This window comes from Macaca thibetana, chromosome 9 (assembly GCF_024542745.1).
Source record: "Macaca thibetana thibetana isolate TM-01 chromosome 9, ASM2454274v1, whole genome shotgun sequence".
Taxonomy (NCBI): Eukaryota; Metazoa; Chordata; class Mammalia; order Primates; family Cercopithecidae; genus Macaca; species Macaca thibetana.
In genome coordinates, this window is record NC_065586.1 from 98,352,578 (window position 1) to 98,376,658 (window position 24,081).

The 24,081-nt window shown below is 43.8% G+C and overlaps 1 protein-coding gene across 11 annotated transcripts in view; it reads left to right on the forward strand.

Annotated features, from left to right (window-relative positions):
- Positions 1–1,871: 1,871 nt before the first annotated feature.
- GBF1 (golgi brefeldin A resistant guanine nucleotide exchange factor 1) overlaps positions 1,872–24,081 on the forward strand; it is a 139,376-nt gene continuing 117,166 nt past the window's right edge. For 10 of the 11 annotated variants that reach the window (XM_050804090.1, XM_050804092.1, XM_050804091.1 and 7 more), the window contains exons 1-3: positions 1,872–2,150; positions 16,285–16,390; positions 17,749–17,815. In XM_050804090.1, the coding sequence (XP_050660047.1) occupies positions 16,295–16,390; positions 17,749–17,815 (163 nt within the window). In that variant the 5' untranslated portion in view covers positions 1,872–2,150; positions 16,285–16,294. Of the gene's footprint in view, positions 2,151–16,284; positions 16,391–17,748; positions 17,816–24,081 lie in introns of those variants that run through there. The other variant, XM_050804101.1, reaches the window with a different exon arrangement.

Here is a 24,081-nt window from a genome sequence, read left to right on the forward strand (position 1 = left end):
TCAATCTGAGACAGGCCCAGGACACCAACTCTCAGTTTTCAAATGAAGAAGAAAATGGCTCTGAGGTAATGTGGAAAGAAGTGCTATGATGGTATATCCTCTTTCCCTGACTCTCTTTAGGTGATAGAGGCTAAATCCTCAGCTGGACCCACTGACCAGAAGCCCAATGTGCAGGTGTAGGGAGTTATTAAGGGGTTCTTCAGGTCTGATGTCTGATGGGTGTTTTACACTACAGCATCGTGGCCAGGCATGGTAGCTCATGCCTGTAATCTCAACACTTTGGGAGGCCAAGGCGGCCAGATCACCTGAGGTCAGGAGTTCGAGACCAGCCTGTCCAACGTGGTGAAACCCCGTCTCTACTAAAAATACAAAAATTAGCTGGGCGTGATGGCAGATGCCTGTACTCCCAGCTACTTGGGAGGCTGAGGCAGGAGAATTACTTGAACCCAGGAGGTGGAGGTTGCAGTGAGCCAAGATCATACCACTGCACTCCATCCTGGATGACAGAGCAAGACTCTGTCTCAAAACAAACAAACAAAAAGCAAACAAACAAAAACTAGAGCATCGTAGCATATGGATGGTCTTTGGATGTCTGGTTTTGAGACTACGTTCCTATGTGGTTAGTTATGGAGCTTCCCTGGACTTGGGTCATCCATAATTGGGAGGAAGTATGGAGAGAAGTTTTTTTTTTTTTCACTGCTTCCCAGCAGCTTCTCCAGGTCTGCAGGGACACTAGGTCTCTAGTGTCCCAAATAGGCTGGAAATTTCATGATTCAGTCTGCTAGAGAAAACCCATCCTCTTGTTCTCTTCCCATATATTCTCACTTTCAGGTAATACGGGTAATTCTAAATAGCTTAGTGACCTCTATCATCTCTTGCAAGGGGAGGAGGCAGCTGGGAGCAAGACAGTGAAAACAGGTGGGCATCCAACCCTCAGGCCCCTTAGCGTTTCTAAGGCAAACAAGACTTCTGTTTCCTATCACTGATGAGGTGGGCTAAGCTGTGTATTTAGCCTGGTGGATAAGGCCTGTCCAAGGCTTGGTATGAAAGGCAGACCAGGAGTCAAAGCCCGATATACTAAGGCATAAGAGGTGACAAAAGGCGATGAAAAGAGTTGGCCTGGGGGTAAGGAGACCCAGGGGTTCGTCTCTCTGCCCTGCTATTTACTAGTTATGTGAACATGGGCCCAGCCTTCCACTCCGGGGCTGTTTCCTATAATGTAAAATGAAGAGACTTAAATTAGATATCCAGGGCTTCTGCTACGTCCCATTTCCTCTATTTCTGGATGTTGGGGATGGTGCAGAAGACGCTGAAACAGAGCTGGGACGTGACAGACACAACTGTGAGAAGCCACAACAGGGAAGGTGGACGAGAGGGCGAGGAGAGCAGGGTGTGGAATAAATCGCTGGACTTTAGAATGAAGGGCGCCCAGAGCTGCCTCGAAAAGGAGTGATTCCTCAAGGGGCATGGTCTTGGCCCAGATAACTTTGATAATACGTGGACAGGGGAGTAGGGATGCCCGCTCAAGTTCTCAAAACGGACCCCGCCCCTTTCCAGCCAATTGTAGCCTTCCTCCCCATAACGCCCAGCAGCCACTGCCAGACCGCGCACTGCAACCGAACTCTACCTAACTCCACCTCTCTAGCCGCCCAGCACAGTTCCTCATTTTTTATTGGTTTTCTAAACTGTCACTCAGAGAGTACTCGTATGCGTTGGTTGTCCCCTAACCTACCCTTTCTTTCCCTAGTAATCTCGCCTCTTGAGGCACTACCCGCCTCCTGAAGCCAATTTCCTTTATTCGATTGGATAGTCGGAATGCTACTTTTCATGGAGCAAAGCTATGATTGGCTGAATGCGGCAAGGCTCGCGCAGTTACCAGGCAGCGGGCTAGACTGAGGCTAGTTACCACGTCAGTGAGCTGACAGGGAAGGTAGCCGGCTCCGCTGCCCGTCCCGGCCGACTCATCCTGGCGGACTGTGCAGTCCCAACCTGACTTCGGCCATAATTTCCAGGAAACAGGCTCCTTCTCTTCTCCCATCTGCTACCAGAGCTGGGAGAGCTGCTCGGAGACGCCTCCAGGGTGCGGGCTGGACATGAGCAGCGGCTGCCGGTCCTGGGACTAGGCCCCGCCATTTTGGATCCGCTGACAGGTCAGCGAAGTCTCTTCCTAGAGTTCCGGTGTGGTGAAGGCCGCCCTGACTTCGCAATAGGGAATTAGGAGGAAGGGCCCTTAAATTGGGCGAGCCAGGGTGGGCTAAGGACGCAGCGAACAGGAATAAGACGAGGGAAGGGTTGTTGTGGGAGGGAACAGAAAGGTAGCAGGGGCAAAGGTCAGGCCCCTGCCGCAGGAGGGGCGATTTCTGCCCTCATTACTGATCCTTTGCAGGTGCCCAAATCTATTTTCCCAGGCTTGACCTAGTCTTTAGCTTCTCTTTTCCAGCGCTTTCTGCATCCTAAAGAGCCCAGTACTCAAAAGCTGAAAGGAAACCTAAGAAGCATTGTGTCTACTTTTATGGGTTTTCAGACTTTAGATATGAAAGTCTCTCTCTAGATTCTGTACAGCGTCTACTTCTTTGTGACTGCCTCACTAATACAAAGGAACTGCTTCATTTATACTGAATGATGAACTAGTGCACCCTAGAATCAGGTTGTCACCAGACGGACGTGTGGAAGGCTTGAGGTTACAGCAGCACAGGGAACTGGGCTATGAGAAGGCTTTCCTCTTACAGGACAGCTCAACTGCCAGTCTGGATCTGTATATAAACACTAGACCTATCTTCTGGGTCTGTTTGTTCCTTTATACAATCTTTCACAGACATTCTTTTCTGGTGTATGTTTTTGTTGACATTTCTCTCCCAGATCTTCTCTTCACCAAGGAGATGAGGCTTAATCATAAGGAAACCACTCTGTTATGACGTATTTGACTGAGAGCAGAGAGATGTTTGAGTAATGGCAAAGTTTGGTATTGTTGGCCTATTATTTTTAGTGGGCAAAAAGAGTCATGAGAGATTTTCAGCCAGTTGTAGGGTCAGAGCCCCAGAGTGAGTGATGGAACATAACCCTAGAGAGTGTAGTTTATGGCACTGTGATGACCTTTGATAAACTGCTGTGTTGTAAAGCTGTAAAAGTCCACCAAGGGTAAAGAATGCTTTTAGAAATAAGGAATAGTGTAGATGGTGTTTTTAAATGCACAATGTGGAAACTTGTATGCCTTTAATTCAGGTATACAAGGCACTCTAGGCCCTGTGGAGGGTACAAATGGAAAGGTCTGCTTTGGGATTGCTCAGTTAATGCACTTCTTAAAAGTAGTAGCGTATATGTGCAGTGACCTAGCTAGAGCAAGTAGTAGGTTAAGAGCAGGATCAACCTAATGCCTTTTGGTATGTAGTGGGCACTCAATAAATGTTATCTCTATCTGGGATTAGTTTCAATATGTGATCAGAACTTGTGGCCTGCTTTTGGTCCTGGCAGTCAGGAACACTTTGCACTTTTGCATGATGAGGTAGTAACAAGGAGGATCAAAACGTCATAGTGTTAGAAGAGAAAACTATTTAGGATCTTGGAATGACAGCTCAGTTTTTCCTACCTTTGTCCTTATTAAATTGAAATTTCATAATTTCCCTTTACCCTTCCTACCTTTGTCCTTATGAAATTGAAATTTTTGTATGTGTTGGGAGAAGGGGGATGGCATTATTTATGCTTCACGTGTGTTGATTTAGAATTAGTGGGATGGAAATGGTACAGGAAACTATTTGCATTTTAACTTGCTGATCTAAGTGTAGAATTCCTCCCCTCTCCCCGCCCCCAAAAAAGTAGTTGAACGCAGCAAATGAAATGACATAGCTCAGGGAGTACCCAGGTTTGATGATCCTGCCTTGCTCACTTGGGCCATTGCCCTGTTGAGTTGATATGCTTTGCATAACAGGCAATCTAGTCTCTGGGTAGGCAGTGTGATCAATCCAGGATCCAGTCATCCCCAGTTGAGCCTGAGGGTGACTGTAGAGGCATCAAAACGTTTTCTCTTTCTCTCTCTCTCTCTTTTTATAATCCTAAATGTCATTTCTAGATAGGAATAATTTTCTAGATAGGAATAATTCCCACTTCTACCCACAAATCAGAAAATTCATCCTTCAAATACAAGTTCTAAACTTGTATTTGAGCTTCTTTTTAATGGTGTTTATAGATAGTGTGTTCCAGTCTTGACAGTGATGCTCATTGGCACAGTGGGAACTCAGGTTATAGACATATCTCCTCAGTAGCCGGGCACCAATCCCAGTTTCAGCTCAGAGTTCTCAAAGTTCCACTACTATTTTATTTCCCTCTGTTCCAGAAGTCAGGATGACTGCCACTTTTACATAATAACCTCATTGATAGGGTACTTAGACTGGCTACTGTGGGCAGCTAGAGAGGAAGAAGACACAGCTCTTGCTTTTGAGGAGACTCTATTTATAGAGTACTCACTGCAAGGATCACCCTAATCTTTGTATGACACTTCTCATTGGTTGATCACACTCTATATCCCTGTGGCTCTGTGTGATTGATTAGAATGATTCTGTTGTTGGGTTAATGGTGGGATTGAATTTAAGGGTGTATGTTTTTGTTGACATTTTATCCTCAGGCTGGAAGAGCTATGTAAATATAATGGGCTACTGTTTAGCTGTTACTCTTTTTTTTAATATTTCAATATGTTCAACTGCAGTTGTTTAACTAAATGAAAATATAATAAAGCAGTGTGCTGATTTGGACCCCCAGTAATAATAGAAGTGATCATAGAAGTGATTATTTGTTCTAGTAGTAGTGGAAATTATCATAGATGCAATAGTCGTATGGAAGTATGATGGCAAAGTAATGGTTTGCCAGTCATACGAACCAGGGGCTACAAGCTCACATGCCTAAATGCCAGGCAGGTAATGTAAATGAGTGAATTGAGTCCCATGGGAATGTATTAGGATTAGTGGGGACTCTGGTGTACTGGAGAACCCATGCCTTTATATTTTTTTATCTTTCATTTTGATTTCTTTTTATTGAGACAGGGTCTTGCTCTGTCACCCTAGCTGGAGTGCAGAGGAGCAATCACAGCTCACTGCAGCCTTGACCTCTGGGCTCAAATGATCTTGCCACCTCAGCCTCCCAAGTAGCTGGGACTACAGATGTGTGCCATCATGCCCAGCTAATTTTTAAATATTTTGTAGAGACAAGGTCTCACAATGGTGCTCAGGCTGGTTTCAAACTCCTAGACTCAAGCAATCCTACCACCTTGGCCTCCCAAAGTGCTGGGATTACAGGAATGAACCACCATGCTCAACCCATTCCCTTATTTAAAAGAGCCAACTGTTCCTTTTTCAACAGATTGTTACTGTTTTAGAATGCGGGCACAGAATGACCACCCTATTTTTCAGGAGAAACTGGAAATTTAAATAATTGTGTTTTTTTTTTTTTTTTTTTTTTTTTTTTTTTGAGACGGAGTCTCGCTGTGTCTCCCAGGCTGGAGTGCAGTGGTGTGATCTCGGCTCACTGCAAGCTCCGCCTCCCGGGTTTAGGCCATTCTCCCGCCTCAGCCTCCCAAGTAGCTGGGACTACAGGTGCCCGCCACCACGCCCAGCTAGTTTTTTGTATTTTTAGTAGAGATGGGGTTTCACCATGTTAGCCAGGATAGTCTCGATCTCCTGACCTCGTGATCCACCCGTCTCGGCCTCCCAAAGTGCTGGGATTACAGGCTTGAGCCACCGCGCCCAGCCTAAATCATTGTGTTTTCTAATTGCTGGAAACTAGTTTAAAATATTTTTGTTTGTTTGTTTGTTTTTTTTCTTGAGACAGAGTCCCGCTCTGTCACCCAGGCTGGAGTGCAATGGCCGGATCTCGGCTCACTGCAAGCTCCGCCTCCCGGGTTCATGCCATTCTCCTGCCTCAACCTCCCGAGTAGCTGGGACTACAGGCATCCACCACCTCGCCCGGCTAGTTTTTTTGTATTTTTGTAGTAGAGACGGGGTTTCACCATGTTAGCCAGGATAGTCTCGATCTCCTGACCTTGTGATCCGCCCATCTCGGCCTCCCAAAGTGCTGGGATTACAGGCTTGAGCCACCGTGCCCAGCCTTAAAAATATTTTTAAGCCTTTTTCAGGCCAAACAAAATATGTCTGTGGACTGGATTCTGCCCAATGGCTACTGGATGATGACCCTCAATAAACAAAATGGGCAGGCCTTATGAGACTTAATCACTGCAGTTCTCTATGCATAATCACATAGACTTTTTCTTTGTCCTGCTCTGCCAGCTGTCACCTTTATACCTTGGGTGCCCTGAGTGGCTAAAAGATGGAGTGAGATAGAGAAACTTTGTTTCATTTTTCATCTCTAAGCTGGCAGAAGGGACAGCTTTGGACATATTAGTAGCTTCCTTATAAATTATTCTTGAGATACTCTCAGAATCTCCACAGTGGGAGGAGATGGCATGCCAGAGCTGAGGTACACTGTTCACCTGATTATCAGGTCTGGGAGGATTTTCCAGTGATGCCTTGTCAGGGCACCAGCTTTTTTCCCAGTTTAACCTTCTTTTACTTCCACCCTTTGAGTAAATTTCTTGAGCTCAGTAAGTTGTTTCCTAGTTTAGTAACTCTGGTTATTCTCAGTAAAGCACATAACTATGGTGTGTTCCTAGGCCAGCTCTGGAAATGTTAAAAGATCTGCATCTTTAGTGTTTCTCTGGCTTTTTTTATTTTTTAGATGGAGTCTTGCTCTGTCGCCCAGGCTAGAGTGCAGTGGCGTGATCTCGGCTCACTGTAACCTCCGCCTCCCGGGTTCAAGCAATTCTCCTGCCGTAGACTCCTGAGTAGTTGGGACTACAGGTGCGCGCCACCACACCCGGCTAATTTTTGTGTTTTTAGTAGAGATGGGGTTTCACCATATTGGCCAGGCTGTTCTTGAACTCTTGACCTCGTGATCCGCCCGCCTTGGCCTCCCAAAGTGCTGGGTTTACAGGCGTGAGCCACCGTGCCCTGCCTTCTCTGGCTTTTAAATGGATTGAGTGAACATAAACCTTAGAAGGGCCTATTGCTGGTCCTTCAGCTCCCTACTACCATCTACCTTTTCAGAAGGTCTATCGGTTTTCTTGATTTGCGCAGCTCTGTATTAGACACAAAGGCATCATGAAAAAGAGAAACAAACTTGCGCTTTTGCCTCTGGATAATTTATTTGCTAGTTGGATAAGGACAATTTTTTTTGAGACAGAGTCTCTCTCTGCCACCCAAGCTGGCATGCAGTGATGTGAGATCTCGGCTCACTGCAACCTTTGCCTCTCAGGCTGAAGTGATCCTCCCATCTCAGCCTCCTGAGTAGCTGGGACTATAGGCGCTTGCCACCAAGCCTGCCTGATTTTTGTATTTTTTGTAGAGACAGGGTTTTACCATGTTGCCCAGAGTGCAGTGGTGTCATCATAGCTCATTGCAGCCTTGATTTTTTGGGCTCAAGTGATCCTCCTGCTTTAGCCTCCCTAGTAGCTCAGACTACAGGCATGTACCACTATGTCCCACTACTTTTTATTTTTATTTTTTAAATTTATGTTGCCTAGGCTGGTCTCTGACTCCTAAGCTCAAGCATTCCTCCTGCTTTGGCCTCCTACAGTGCTGGGATTACCGATGAGAACTACTGCACCTGGCCAAGGAAAATGTTTAAAAGTGATTAAGAGGCCAGGCGCGGTAGCTCATGCCTGTAATCCCAGCACTTTGGGAAGTCAAGGCAGGCAGATCACCTGAGGTCAGGAATTCAAGGCCAGCTTGGCCAACATTGTGAAACCCTGTTTTTACTAAAAATATAAAAATTAGCTAGGTGTGGTGGTGGGCACCTGTAATCCCAGCTACTCAGGAGGCTGAGGCAGGAGAATCACTTGAACCCTGGAGGTGGAGGTTGCAATGAGCCAAGATCGTGCCGCTGTACTCCAGCCTGGATGACAAGAGCAAAACTCCGTCTCAAAACAAAAAAACAAAAACCAAACAAAACAAAAAAACCATAAAAGCAATTTAAAAAAAAAAAAACAACTTAAACACTAGTGTACTAAAAACAGCTATTTAGAGCCAAAGAAAATAAGACATATATGAATAATTGACAGTTATATTAAAAATTATATATTTCACAAAAATATGAGTGTGCAAATAACACTTGAGGAGATGTCAGGAAGATAGATGTGAAGAAAGAAGCATTATGATTTAGCTGGTAGGTAAATGTGGGTTCTTTTTACCTGTATGGAAGGTTTGTGACTTCTGGTAGAGAAGCAAATACAGAACACCAAAAAAAGGTTTGCCAGTGTGGCTCAGAGTCATTGTCTTCTACGAAGTCATTTTTCTTGTGAGGTGGATGTGTGCTGTACCACTCTTGAAGAGTCAGTCTTGATGTTAGTTAATTCATTTGTTCATCCAGTATTTATTGATCATTTTTCTTACTATGTGTCAGGCTTTGGAGATAAAAAGGTAAATAAATCATGGTCTTTCCCCCTGAGATAGAGCCTGATAGTCCCATGGTGGAGATATACTAAATAAATAATTATAAATTGGTATGAGATGTGTTTATTTTTATTTTCATTTATTTATTTGAGGCAGAGTCTCACTCTGTCACCCAGGCTGGAGTGCAGTGGCACGGTCATAGCTCAGGGCAACCTGGAACTCGTCAGCTCAAGTGATCCTCCTGCCTTAGCCTCCCAAGTAGCTGGGACAACAGGTGTGCGCCACCACACCTGGCCAGTTTTTCTTTATGTTTTGTAGATGCAGAGTCTCGCCATGTTGCCTAGGCTGGTCTTGAACTTCTAGGCTCAACTGATGCTCCTGCCTTGGCCTCCCAAAGTGCTGGGATCACAGACATCAGCCACTGTGCCTGGCCAAGATATGTTTAAATAGAGATAGGTACAAAGTGCTGTGGGTGGCCGGGTGTGGTGGCTCATACCTGTAATCCCAGCACTTTGAGAGACTGAGGCAGGCAGATCACTTGAGGTCAGGAATTTGAGACCAGGAGTTTGAGACCAGCCTAGCCAACATGGCCCAACTCTACTGAAAATACTAAAAAAGTGGAAAAAAGGGCTGGGCTTAGTGGCTTACGCCTGTAATCCTAGCACTTTGGGAGGCCGAGGCAGGCAGATCACCTGAGGCTGGGAGTTTGAGACCAGCCTGACTAACATGGAGAAACCTCGTCTCTACTAAAAATATAAAATCGGCCAGGCATGGTGGTGCATGAATGTAATCCCAGCTACTCAGGAGGTTGAGGCAGGAGAATCGCTTGAACCTGGGAGGCGGAGGTTACAGTGAGCTGAGACTGTGCCATTGGACTCCAGCCTGGGCAACAAGGGGGAAACGCTGTCTCAAAAAAAAAAAGAAGAAAAAAAAAAAAAGTAAAAAAAAAAAAAGTGGAAAATAAATAAATAAAGTGGTTGTAAGCTTGGTCTTAGAACCACTGTGATATTCTGACTCCCTCATTGACTTTTGGATGGAATGAGTAAGGGTTTATCAGGTGGACAAGAGTGAGAAAAAACATTCAGAATAGAAAGGGAACTTCATATGCAAAGGCAAAGAGGCAGCAAAGACCATGACTTTAAAAAGTAGGAATGACGGGGCACGGTGGCTCACACCTATAATCCCAACATTTTGGGAGTCTGAGGCAGGCAGATTGCTTTGAGCTCTGGAGTTTGAGACCAGCCTGGGCAACATGGCAAAATGTTGTCTCTACAAAAAATACAAAAAAATTAGCCAGGCTTGGTAGCTTGTGCCTGTATTTCTAGCTACTTGGGAGGCTGAGGTAGGAGGATCACTTGAGCCTGGGAAGCAGATGTTGCAGTGAGCCAAGATTGTACCACTGCACTCCAGCCTAGGCGACAGAATGAGACCCTGTCTCAAAAAAAAAAACCCAAAAATTAAAAAACAAAAGAACTTTTTAGGGTCTTTTATTTTATTTTATTTTATTATTTTTTGAGCTGGTGTCTTGCTCTGCTGCCCAGGCTGTAGTGGTGCAATCTTGGCTTACTCCACTTCCTGGATTCAAGCAATCCTCCTGCCTCAGCCTCCTGAATAGCTGGGATTACAGGCCCCTGCCATCATGCCCAGCTAATTTTTGTATTTTTAGTAGAGTGGGGATTTCACCATGCTGTCCAGGCTGGTCTCAAACTCCTGACCTCAGTTGATCTGCCCGCCTTAGCCTCCCAAAGTGCTGGGATTACAGGCATGAGCCACTGCCCCCAGCCGAGGGTCTATTTTATACAAAGAATATGTGTAGCATATATGGGGCACCAGTGGCTGCCACCCAGCTTGAAAAACAACATTACCAAAACTGAGGCTGCATGTATGCCCTTCCCTGTTAGTTCCCCGACACTCCCTGCCCCTTGCCACTATTCTCAGTTTTTTTTGTGAGCTTCTCTGGGGTATAGTCCTAGAAGTGGAATTGCTGTAATACAGGATATGAAGTGCTTTAGCTTTGTAAGATAATGCCGAATTGTTATACAAATTCATATTAATTTAGATACATAATAGCCATTTGGTCTGCATTTTTTTACTAATTTAAAAAGAATTTTTTTTTTTTTTTTGAGACAGGGTCTTACTCTGTTGCCCAGGCTGGAGTACAGTAGTGTGATCATGGCTCACTGCAGCCTTGACCTCCTAGGCTCAAGTGATCACTTCAGCCTCGCATGTAGCTGGGACTACAGGCACGTGCCACCATGCCCTACTAATTTTTAAATTTTTTGTAGAGATGGAGTTTTGCCATGTTGCCCAGGCTGTTCTCAAATTCCTGGGCTCAAGTGATTCTCCTGCATCGGCCTCCTGAAATGCTGGATTACAGGCATGAGCACCTGGCCTTTTAAGTATTATCAGATTTAAAGTGTTTTGCTATTTCAGGAATATAAAGTGGTATATCATTATAATCTTATTTTGTAATTTTCCTGATTATTAATGAAGCTAATAATCTTTTCATGTATTTATTTGCTGTTTATGTTTCCTATTCTATGAAACGCCTATGCATGTCTGTTACCAATTTTGGGGAGGGGTTATATGTCTGGTTCTTGTAGTTTTGCAGCAGTTATTGTATGCTCTGTATATTATTCCTTTATTAGTTATATGTGCTACAAATATTTTCTTCTGGTTTGTGCCTTATCTTTTCCCTCTTTTTTATGGTATCTTTTGAACAGACATTTTAAATTTTAACATTGTTGAATTCACCGATTTTTTAAAGAGGTTTTACTTTTTGTTTCCTGTTTAGGTACTTCTCCCTTATGCTGAGTTTATTAAAATACTGTCCTGTAGCTAGGTGCTGTGGTGCACACCTGTTGTCTCAGCTATCCAGGAGGCTGACGTGGAAGGATTGCTTGAGCCTAGGAGTTTGAGTCCAGGTTCGGCAACATAGCAAGACCCTATCTCTAAAAAAAAAAAATCAAAAAGAAAATATTCTCATATATTAGCTTCTAAGAGATTTCAAGTTTTGCTTTTCATATTTAAATAACCTGAGATATATTTTTGGTATTCCATTAAATAAGAATCCAATTTATTGTTTCTTTTTCTTCTGCTTTTGTTTGGATATAGACAGAGTTGCCAAGTGATACAGTGACTCCTCTTTGGATCCTGTTGAGGTAACTGGGATGCCACAGAGCACTAGGGGAATGTTCTAGACCCAGCTTTAAATGGACAGTGCTTTCAAGGGTACATGTTACTCAGAGCCTCTGGACCAGTGGCTTATCTGGCTAAGGGTATTAGTTGGTATTTATTTAGTTGTTCCCTCTCTTATTTATTTTTTTCTATTAATTTTTCATTTGTGTGGGTACATAATGGATGTATTTCTCTTGTTATCTCTGACGCAAGATAAATCTTAAGTTTGTTTCTACTATACTTTTATGAGGTTTCTGCAGGCCTTTATGACCTTGTGACAAGGGATTTCTCGGCCATTGGCTACCAGACAGCAAGTGGTTCATCAGTTTCCCATCTGAAGCTGAAGGGCACAACTGTTTGGAGATTCCCTGAGTGAGGAGACATACACTCAGAGACCTAGAAGGAGATTAGGCAGTTCAGCATAATACTTGAAAATAATTCCTCTTCATTCCCTAGATGTTTCTTTTTTTTTATGAGACAGAGTCTCACTCTGTTGCCCAGGCTGGAATGCAGTGGTGTGATCTCGGCTCACTGCAACCTCTGCCTCCTGGGTTCAAGTGATTCTCCTGCCTCAGCCTCCCAAGCAGCTGGGATTACAGGTGCGTGTCACCATACCTGGCTAATTTTTGTATTTTTAGTTGAGGCAGGGTTTCACCCTGTTGGCCAGGTTGGTCTTGAACTCCCAACCTCAGGTGATCTGCCCACCTCAGCCTCCCAAAGTGCTGGGATTATAGGCGTGAGCCACTGCGCCCAGCCCTGGATGTTTCTTTTTTACAATGATTTTTTGCTTAGACCTTTGCTATCTTAGAAAGTGGTTAGTTCTTTCCTAAAGAGCTTATTCATTTTTAGTAAATCCGTTGATTAAAATTTAAAAGTAGTTAATAGGTAATATATGTTTGTGACACAAAATTCAAAAGGTAAAAAAGAATATACAGAGAAAAGTTAGTCTTCCTTTCACTCCTCCACCACTCAGTTCCCTAGTCATCTGGTTTCTTTCCCTGGAGGCAGCAACCTCTTAGCAGTTTCTTACAAGTCCTTCCAGAGACCTAGAGCATATTCATCTTGCCTACATGATTTAAGGAAGGGGAAATACGAGGAGAGATTTAATATTTTCTCTTCTGATTCTTTAAATCATTTTTGAATTTATCTTTCCTTTATTTCTAAGTTCTCCTCCTCCTCCTCCTCATAAGAGAGGATGGTTGTACATTCATATCATTGAACCTTCTCAGAAGAGAACATTGTTGTATTCCTAGAGCATGTGGAAAGCAGATAGTCTTCTGAGACTAACCTAGTTCTTTAAATTGTCCTTAATATAAATCTTGTGTTGGATTCCCTTGTGGACTGGGGACGTGTTGTGGGCATGGACACATTATTATTATTATTATTTTATTTTATTTTTTTTTTTTTTTGAGACGGAGTCTCACTCTGTTGCCCAGGCTGGAGTACAGTGGCGCAATCTCGGCTCACTGCAAACTCTGCCTCCTGGGTTCATGCCATTCTCCTGCCTCAGCCTCCTGAGTAGCTGGTACTACAGGCGCCCCCCACCATGCCCGGTTAATTTTTTTGTATTTTTAGTAGAGATGGGGTTTCACTGTGTTAGTCAGGATGGTCTCGATCTTCTGACCTTGTGATCTGCCCACCTCAGCTTCACAAAGTGTTGGGATTACAGGCGTGAGCCACCGCGTCTGGCCTATTATTATTTTTTTAAGACAGAGTCTCGCTCTGTTGCCCAGGCTGGAGTGCAGTGGCACAAACGCACTCTCGATCTACTGCAGCCTCGATCTGCCGGCCTCAAGCAATCCTCCCACCTCAGCCTCCCTACCAGCTGGGACTACTGGTGTGCACTACCACACCTGGCTAATTTTTGTATTTTTTGTAGAGACAGGGTTCGCCATGTTGCCGAGGCTGGTCCCGAACTCCTGGGCTCAAACAATCTGCCCACCTCAGCCTTCCACAGTGTTGGGGTTTAAAGGTGTGAGCTACTGCGCCTGGCCCCTGGACAAAATTTGTACCAGTTTCTTTTTTCTTTATCATGGTGGTTTTCATGCTTTTCACTTTCTGGGGGGCCTCATGTTATGCAAAATATGCAGATTGAGCTATTTGCTGAGTACATTTCTTTCTCTATATCTCTGGCTGTGTCTCAGTTTTCATATCTATTCCACTAAACTGTATAAATGCCTCAAGGGCAGAAATTGTATACCTCTTATCATTATTAATGTTTAATTATATTGATAGTACGGTAATACTTTCTTTTTGTAAAAAAAGAGAAAGTATTTTTTTTCTTTTTTTGAGATGGAGTCTGGCTCCATTGCCCAGGCTGGAGTACAGTGGTGTAATCTCAGCTCGCTTTAACCTCTGCCTCCCAGGTTCAAGCAATTCTTCTGCCTCAGCCACCCAAGTAAACTGGGATTACAGGCGCTCTCCACCACGCCTGGCCAGTTTTTGTGTTTTGAATGGAGATGGGTTTCACTATGTTGACCAGGCTGGTCTGGAGCTCAGGTGATTTACCCGCCTTGGCACTCCTGAAGTGCTGGGATTACAGGTGCGAGCCACAGTGCCTGACCTTTTTGTAAAAAATTGAAACATTACAGATCCATCCTGGGCAACAAAGTGAGACCCCATCTCTACAAAAAAATACAAAAATTAGTTGGGTGTGGTGGTGTGCGCCTGAAGTCCCTGCTACTCAGGAGGCTAAGGCAGAAGGATTGCTTGAACCCAAGAGTTCAGGTCTGCAGTGAGGCATGACAGTGCCACAGGACTCCAACCTCGGTGACAGAGTGAGACCCTGTCTCAAAAAAACCCCAAAAGACAAAAACATTACAGATAGGGCTCAAGTATCCTCTGATTGCACCCTGATTTCATAGCACCTTCTTTAGGGATAGTTATGGTTATAAGTTCGGGTATATTAGCACAGACCTTTTATTTTGTATTTACGTATTATATTAATGCTTTCTTGCTGTAAGTTAATATGAGTTTTCAGAACTTTTCAAAGGTCTTGTGACTGTCACTGTCCAGTTTTCTGGAACTGACTGGGCCAGTTGGATGCAGTCACTTATTTATATTTTATATTTATATTTATATATTTTTAGAGATAGTGTCTTGCTCTATGACCCAGGCTGGAGTGCAGTTGTGGGATCATAGCTCTCTGCAGCCTCGAACTCCTGAGCTCAAGTGATCCTCCTGCCTCAGCCTCCTCAGTAACTAGGACTACAGGTGTGTGCCACCATGTCTAGCTAATTTTTTACTTTTGTTTTTTTTGGTAGAGACTGGGTCTCACTGTTTGCCCAGGCTGGTCTCAACTCCTGGGCTCAACTGATTCTCCTGCCTTGGATTCCCAAAGTGCTGGGATTGCATGTGTGAGCCACTTCACCTGGCCTGGATGCAGCCTTTAGGCTGATATTGCAATTGTGGTTCTAAACCAACGCTATGCTTCCAACAACCTTTATTCTCTTCTTTAACTTGAATCTTCACTGTTACTTTATTGAGTAGATAAAAAAGAACAAAGGGAAGGCTATGTATTTAGGGGAGAGCGAGAGAGAGTGTCTTGTTATGTTGCCCAGGCTGGTCTCAAATTCCTGTACTCAAGCAATCTTCCCACCTTGTCCTCCCGAAGTGCTAGGATTATAGGCATGAGCCACCACGTTTGGCCAGAAATACTGTTTTTAACAAGCTGACATTATAGTTGTATCTGTGTACTTAAAGGCATCATAGAACTTTGGGAACAATTGACTTTGAAGAATTTAACATGCTTCCTGAGGATTGTTGAGGTGCGTTTGAAAAGTTTTCTGGATTGACTTGCTTTGAGTTGTATCTTGAACTACCTTGAACTTCTAAAGACCCCCTAGGAGAGCCAGATAGTTGGATTCATAACATAAGATGGACTTCATCTCATTTTAGTATTACAGATTTTTTTTTTTTTGAAATGGAGTTTCACTCTTGTTGCCCAGGCTGGAGTGCAATGGTGTGATCTTGGCTCATCACAACCTCTGCCTCCCGGGTTCAAGCAATTCTCCTACCTCAGCCTCCCGAGTAGCTGAGATTACAGGCATGCATTACCATGCTTGGCTAATTTTTTGTGTTTTTAGTGGAGAGGGGGTTTCTCCATGTTGGTCAGGCTGACCTTGAACTCCCAACCTCAGGTGATCCACCTGCCTCGGCCTCCCAAAGTGCTGGGATTACAGGCCTGAGCCACCGCACCTGGCTAACAGATTTTATGAGTATAGAAAATGTTGGTACTGGCTAGGCGCCTGTACTGGCCCACGCCTGTAATCCAAGCACTTTGGGAGGCCCAGCCGGGCAAATTACCTGAGGTCTGGAGTTCGAGACCAGCCTGACTAACACGGAGAAACCCCGTCTCTACTGAAAAAAATACAAAATTAGCTGGATATGGTGGCGCATGCCTGTAATCCCAGCTACTCGGGAGGCTGAGGCAGGAGAATTGCTTGAACCTGGGAGGCAGAGGTTGTGGTAAGCTGAGATGGTGCCATTGCACTCCAGCCTGGGCAAGAAGAGTGAAACTCCGCCTCAAAAAAAAACAAAAACAAAAAAAGAAAGAAAATCTTAGTACTGAAAAGTTAAATCACAATTCTAACCTTATCAGGTACCGATTTTTAAGCTTGGGTATGATTTGGGTAACCAAATATTAACCAGACTATTATCCTAACTGTTTTGGTAGGTTTGCCAAGATGGTGGATAAGAATATTTACATCATTCAAGGGGAGATTAACATTGTGGTTGGGGCCATCAAACGAAATGCCCGATGGAGCACCCATACACCACTGGTAAGTAGGAAATGGATAAATAGCCTGGTCACCAAGTTTTTGTAGGGGATCTCTTGGCGTGGTTAAAAGAGTAATCAAATTCCTAGTAATGAGAGTAGTAGGAATTCAGAGTTGTTCTTTTTTTTTTTTTTTTTTTTTTTTTGAGGCGGAGTCTCGCTCTGTCGCCCAGGCTGGAGTGCAGTGGCCGGATCTCAGCTCACTGCAAGCTCCGCCTCCCGGGTTCCCACCATTCTCCTGCCTCAGCCTCCCGAGTAGCTGGGACTACAGGCGCCACCACCACGCCCGGCTAATTTTTTGTGTTTTTAGTAGAGACGGGGTTTCGCCGTGTTAGCCAGGATGGTCTCGATCTCCTGACCTCATGATCCGCCCGTCTCGGCCTCCCAAAGTGCTGGGATTACAGGCTTGAGCCACTGCGCCCGGCCCAGAGTTGTTCTTGATATCTTGTTTTTTGTATACCAACTAGCATCAGATATATAGGCTGTCTTTTTTTTCCTCTGGGACCCAAAAGATGACACCATTCTACTTCTAAATATTTTTGTAAACAGCTTAAGCTAGTCCTGTGCCTGCGACCTCTTTAGTATGCCTAAAAGTGTCAGAAAGATTCCTTATTTTCTAATTCTTTAAGACTGTAATTAGCTATCAAATTTATTTAAATCCGGGTAGTTACTGATACATAGAACATGACTTAGTGATAGTACTCCTTCTTGGGGGTTCAGCAAACTTCCATGTATAGAGTAGGCCATATCTTACCAATCAGATGAGTAAGAAACTTACCTGTTATACAGTTGGCTTTCTTTGTTATATATGTTTGAGGATTTTTTTGTAGAATTGTGTAAAACAATTTTTGGCACAGTTGTAAAAACAAGTTTAGAAATTGCCATCTTGGGAGTTTATATGAACATAACTGGTAAGTGCATTTGGAAATTTCTCAAGTTCTTTCATAAAAATATATTGATTTAGAGGTGAGAATGGCATCAGGAGTATCTTTGAAATGAATATGTATGATGACATAATGGTTGAAATGAATATGTATGATGACATAATGGGTATGAAAAAGGAGAGAAGACAGAATAATACACATAGAAAGGACCTGGCAATCTGTAGTAGCTTGAGTGCTATGGTGATGATATAGATTAGCACTTAAGGATTCACTATTTTGGATAAGCCCAGAGTATCTCTACGAAATAAGAGATTGAGGAACAGAAAAATATGAACTATGGCTAATTTTCTTTTCCTCAGAAGGAAGACTTACAGGATTTTCTGATTAGATTCAGAGAAAGAGCCCTTGATCTGTCCTTTATTTTCCTTTTCCTCTTTTGGCCCAATAATGACTTACTTTTAATCTATGTGTCCTACAGGATGAAGAACGGGATCCTCTGCTGCATAGTTTCGGTCATCTAAAGGAGGTTTTAAACAATATAACAGGTAAGTCTCCATATGTATGTGAATTACTAATTTTGGTAAAAAAATATGTGTTTGATTTATTGAAAGGATGGACAAACTTTTTTTATAAAGGACTTTGTAGTAAATAATTTAGCCTCTGTGGGCCATGCACAACTGCACAACTACTTAATTCTGCCTTTGTAACTCAAAAGCAGCCGTAGATAATACATAAATGAATGAGCAATATATTTTTTCTTTTTTGTTTATTTTATAGAGACAGGGTCTTGCTATGTTGCCCAGGCTGGTTTCAAATGCCTGAGCTCAAGCAATCCTCCTGTCTTGGCCTCTCAAAGTGTTGGGATTCCAGGCTTAAGCCACTGTGCCTGGCCTATATTTTCTTTTTTTTTTTTTTTTTTTCTGAGGAAGAACCTCACTCTATTGCCCAGGCTGGAGTGCAGTGTGGTTAACGCCTGGTTTAGAGCTCTTTGCTCTATATTGCTTCTGTACATGTGACTAGAGGATAATATACACATTAAATGCCTTATATTTGTGTGTGTGTGTTTATTTTGCATATATACATATACACACACACACACTGGCAGGGAAGGAGGAAAGTGTCAAAACCAAGGGGATGTAGATACAGGCTGAAAGGGAAAGCTTTAGAGCTATGTTCCTTTGTTGGCCATAAAGGGCTCCTGCAGTGTATAACCCTGGAGTGCTTTTTGCTAGTGACATATGTCAGACTGTAATTGGATGGTGTTTCGGCTTCTGCAAATTAAACAAACAATAAATAAGAAAATTTCTTCTTTTCATTAGAAATATGGGAGAATATCTGGAGAAAAATTTTTTTTACTTTCCTAAACATGGGCTAAAGTGGAGACGGAGTCTTGCTCTGTTGCCCAGGCTGGAGTGCAGTGGCACAGTCTCGGCTCACTGCAAGCTCTGCCTCCTGGGTTCACGCCATTCTCCTGCCTCAGCCTCCTGAGTAGCTGGGACTACAGGTGCCCGCCACCTCGCCTGGCTAATTTTATGTATTTTTAGTAGAGACGGGGTTTCACCATGTTAGCCAGGATGGTCTCGATCTCCTGACCTCGTGATCCACCCACCTCAGCCTCCTAAAGTGCTGGGATTACAGGCGTGAGCCACCGCACCTGGCCCTTTTTTTTTTTTTTTTTTTTTTTTTGAAACAGTGTGTCTCTCTGTTGTCCAGGCTGGAGTGCAGTGGTGTGATCTCGGCTCACTGCAACCTCCATCTCCTAGATTCAAGCGATTTTCGTGCCGCAGCCTCCCACGTATCTGGGATTACAGACATGCACCACCACACCTGGCTGATTTTTGTGTTTTTACTAGAGACGGAGTTTCACCATGTTGGCCAGGCTGGTCTCAGACTCTTGACCTCAGATGATCCACTTGCCTTGGCGTCCTAAGTGCTGGGAGTACAGACGTGAGCCACCGCGCCCAGCCCATATTTTCTTTTTGTGAAGTGGTGCCATCTCGGCTCACTGCAACTTCTGCCTCTTGGGTTCAAGCAAATCTTCTGCCTCAGCCTCCTAACTGGGATTATAGGCATGTGCCACCATGCCTGGCTAATTTTTGTATTTTTAGTAGAGATCATGTTTCACCGTGTTGGCCAGGCTGGTCTCAAACTTCTGACCTCAAGTGATCCTCCCACCTTGCCTCCCAACCATATTTTCTTCAAAGGAGCAAATTACACTCAATTGAAACAGCTTTGGAAATGTTAGCCAAGAAGGCTCAAGTGTAGAGGAGGCAATTGTTAACTAGTTAGCAGGGCAAATGCTGCTACTAGGTGGCATGTTCTTATTTTATGGCCTGTACTGACTGGTACTTGACTGCTTTAGAATGTTGGCTACTTGCACAGATTTTTTTAAAAAATTTTACAGATAAAGCTTACATATCCCAATTAGAAAGGAAATATAATGAATGGAGATTTATAGTTCTTTTTGTTTGGTTTTGAATTCAGAGTACTATCTTCTTTTTTTTTTTTTGAGACAGAGTCTCGCTCTGTCGCCCAGGCTGGAGTGCAGTGGCCAGATCTCAGCTCACTGCAAGCTCCGCCTCCCGGGTTTACGCCATTCTCCTGCCTCAGCCTCCCGAGTAGCTGGGACTACAGGCGCCCGCCACCGCGCCCGGCTAGTTTTTTGTATTTTTTAGTAGAGACGGGGTTTCACCATGTTAGCCAGGATGGTCTCCATCTCCTGACCTCGTGATCCGCCCGTCTCGGCCTCCCAAAGTGCTGGGATTACAGGCTTAAGCCACTGCGCCCGGCCCAGAGTGCTATCTTCTTAAGAGATATTAAGAGGATCAAACAAGTTAATATAATTGGAAACACTTGATAAACATCTTATACACAGTGAAGGATTGTTGTTATAAGTGGCTGGCAATACCCTAAAATGACTGAGATCACCCTGGAGTAGCCTTGTAGGCCTTTTGGGCACTCTGCAAACCTTGAGGAGCTGAGGTGGTGCTGCTATCCTCACAGAGCCACATTTCCTGCCTGCCATCAAATCCAGATCCCATGCTTCTTTTCTTTATGCTAACATGTCCCAAGATTTTACCTCAGAGACCATACCTGTGGTGAGTGATGCAGTCTAGGAATTGTAGACTATTTAAGAGCTATTGAAGTTGAGTCTGCCGCCTGATTTTCTTATGTCCTTGGGTTAGAAATCCAGCCAGATTATCTGCTCTTGGAACTAGTAAAACCAGAGTGTGTTCAAGAGCCAGTTCTCTCATTGGTAGCAGGAACATCTCTGGGTGTTGCTAAGCTTTTCCCTAGAGTGAGAAGGAAGGTAGTAGTGTTTTCCAAGGCCAACAGCTGTGGCATATATTGAAATGGTGCCTGCCAAAGTTGCTACATTGTTCTTGGTTTTTAGCATATTACCTGCCTGAGAAAATGACAGAGTAGACCTAAAATAGAGCATTTCATGGTCTTCCTATTGCTTCTGACCCCACACACAGTGCTGGCTCCCAGGAGCAGGTTTATGGGTCAGCTGTCCCTGTGGTCCTGGACTGTACAATCCATGACTAATTTCTTGTTTCTTTTACGGAAACAAACAGATTTTTCTGATTGGCAGTGTCAGGAGGACTGCTTTCCTGGAAGCTTATTAATGGTAGGAGGCTGGGAAAGGGTTTTGAACTTGGAGAGAAAACTGAAGGAAATGTGCTTGTGTTATATGACCAGTTAAGGTGTACCACTTAGATTGGAGGAGGAATGGCAGGAATTCTAGGACTTCTACCCAGTTTCTCATGAACCTGACTTGGATGTGGTTCTTTTTTGCAAAGGCTTTCTGTTTGCATTTTTCTAGGCTTTCTGCTGACTTGATTGGTAAGACTATCACTGTTGGAAATGGGTGGTTCATTGGACATTGTCAGTAAACCAAAGTGATTTTTTTTCTTTGCTTGTAGAAAGAATCTTTAAAGTATAGGCCGGGCGCGGTGGCTCAAGCCTGTAATCCTAGCACTTTGGGAGGCTGAGATGGGTGGATCACGAGGTCAGGAGATCGAGACCATCCTGGCTAACGTGGTGAAATCCCGTCTCTACTAAAAAATACAAAAAACTAGCCAGGCAAGGTGGCAGGTGCCTGTAGTCCCAGCTACTCAGGAGGCTGAGGCAGGAGAATGGCGTAAACCTGGGAGGTGGAGCTTGCAGTGAGCTGAGATCCGGCCACTGCACTCTAGCCTGGGCGACAGAGCGAGACTCCGTCTCAAAAAAAAAAAAAGTGTGTAAGCACTACCTACACTACTCTTCCAGGAATATCATCTGATTATTGTGAAGGAAATAAGTCCTTTTCTCCAGTAAGGTTGGCTAAGTCCATACTAGTTATTCTGACAGATGTATGTCATTGGACCACATTTACAGTCAGTAGTTGCCCAAACTGTATGATGACTACAAGGTCTATAGCATTTAGAGTAATAAGATATTCTAATAATACCAAATTTGGAAAGAGGATTGCTCTTGGAAGAAAAAGGGTGTCCAAGAGCAAAGTTTGCATACTGTTACTTTGGATAAAACCTTAGCTTACCACCAGTGAGAGAGACTTGATTGCTCGCCCTCATTTGGTCTTGAAGTCCTCTCAGGACTCCTTTTAGATTATTCTGAAGGAGTTAAAACAGATGTGTGGTTACCAGGGGCTGGGAGGGGTATGGAGAGTGACTGCTAATGGCTACAGGGTTTCTTTTTGGGGTGATGAAAATGTTCTAGATTTAGATAGTAGTGATGGTTGCACAACTTTGTGAATATACAAGAAATCACTGAGTTGTATACTTGAAAAGGGTAATTTTATAGTATGTAAATCATATCTCAGTTTATAAAGGAGGAAAATGTAGGCTGCAGAAGTTGTGAATTTGCCAGTTTTTTCTCAGGTCTCAGAGCTGTGGAGGGAAGTCTCTGTAGTCACTGCTGTGCTTTGGACCCATTACCCAGCAAAGGCAGCATAAGGCTCTGTTCAGCTTCTGGCCCAGTTTGTCCTTTTATGTCTGTCTCATTAACTCAAGGAAGCACATGGCTTTTATATTTAAATTTATTCAAACTGTAATCTTTGACATTTGAGTTAGCTTTTAGTACAGTTTTGCATTTATAGTAATATATATTATGTATTTTCTCTATCCCCAAAGAATCCGTTTTAATCTTTTCCGGATGCAAATTTCAGGCTGTCTTGTCCCATCTCCCCTCTCTTGCTCTCTTTCCCCTCCCCCCACGGAGTGTGTTTGATCAGGTGTGGCAGGAATATCCACTGTCAAGCTGCGCCCTTTATATTAGTCAATATTATCCTTCTCCCCCCTCCCTGTCTGTCTGCCCCTTTGGGCTTTCCCAGTTGATTTATAATTTTGGAATTCTCATCGGAGTCTGTAATACAGTTTGTTCATTATTTAACCAAAACCTGTTTAATGAGCAGAGAGAGGCAATGTAAATGTTAGGCATGTTGCAGTGATGTACCTTTGTGCTTCTCAAAGCGGGTGGGTAGTTAACTCTGTGCTGCCTGCAGGACTGGGGTGTCCTGGCCTTAGGGGCAGAAGGGCCACTGCCTCTCTCTTACATCTGACCAAGCCCTGCCATGGGTTTAGATTCCAAAGACACATTTCCTTTTATCCTTCTAGGAATCTTTTTGGGCTCTTGCATGTGGGAGTTATCTCAGTCTCGCAGCTAGACCTTGTGGTAGGATCTGTGGCATGGGATGGGGCATGGAAGGGAAAGTGACATATCAGGATACTTGATATTGCTCTTAGTTTTAGATCTGACAAGATTAGACAGTTTATAGGAATGCTTGTAGCCCATATGGTCTGTGGTCTTTGATCTCTTTGTTCCCAGACTAGATAAGTCCTTGCAAGCCTTAGTTCCCTTTATCCAGTATAGCTTTATGGAAAGGGCTATAGTCAGTTTTGAATTGTGGTGTTTGGTTGTGGTCATTACCTCCAGATATAGTCCGTCTTTGTCCTTGGTCTTTAAACTTAGATCATTACAAAGAGATTCTTTTCCAGGAAATTTTTGGTTTAAAGCAGGAGAGGAACAGTCTAAAAGTATCACAACCAGGCTAGGTGCAGTGACTCACATCTGTAATCTAGCACTTTGGGTGGCCAAGACAGCAGGATTGCTTGAGGCTGGGAGTTCAAGACCAGCCTGGGCAACATACCAAGACTCCCCCCATCTCTACAAAAATAAAAATAAAAAAAATTAGTTGGGCATGGTGGCGCACAACTGTAGTTCCAGCTACTTAGGCTGAGGTGGGAGGATCACTTGAGCCCAGGAGTTCAAGGTTACGGTGAGCCATGATTGCACCACTGTACTCCAGCCTGAGTAACAGAGTAAGACCCTATTTCAGTGAGTGAATGAATGAATGAATGAATGAAAGTAAGTACCACAACCAAAATCTTCTCTTATGGGATCATCTTTTAATGACTTACTTTAAAGCCTCCAGGGTCAGGGCTTGAGGAGGACTTCTTAGGGTGTGCATGTGTCTATGTGCGTATGGGGGTGTGTGGTGAGGAGTTTGCCTTTAGAGATTTAGTCCCAGGTCTTTTTAGCTCTGAGGACCTAATGTCCAGTTTTGGTTATCAGGACTGGGGGTTCTCAGTGTAAGACTAAGGTGGTCTTGAGGCCCAGTATAGGTACCTGTATTAACTGTAACATTGTTCTAGTTTCTCAGACCTTTTCTTTTGGGGATTCCCCAAGATTTGAATTCCTTCAGGGCCTAGCTTATAGAGTTGCTTCTAACCGATATTTATTGACTATGTGGTATTTTTCTTAGGTACTTAGGAAGTGGGTCTATAATGGTAAACAATCAGTCAGACTT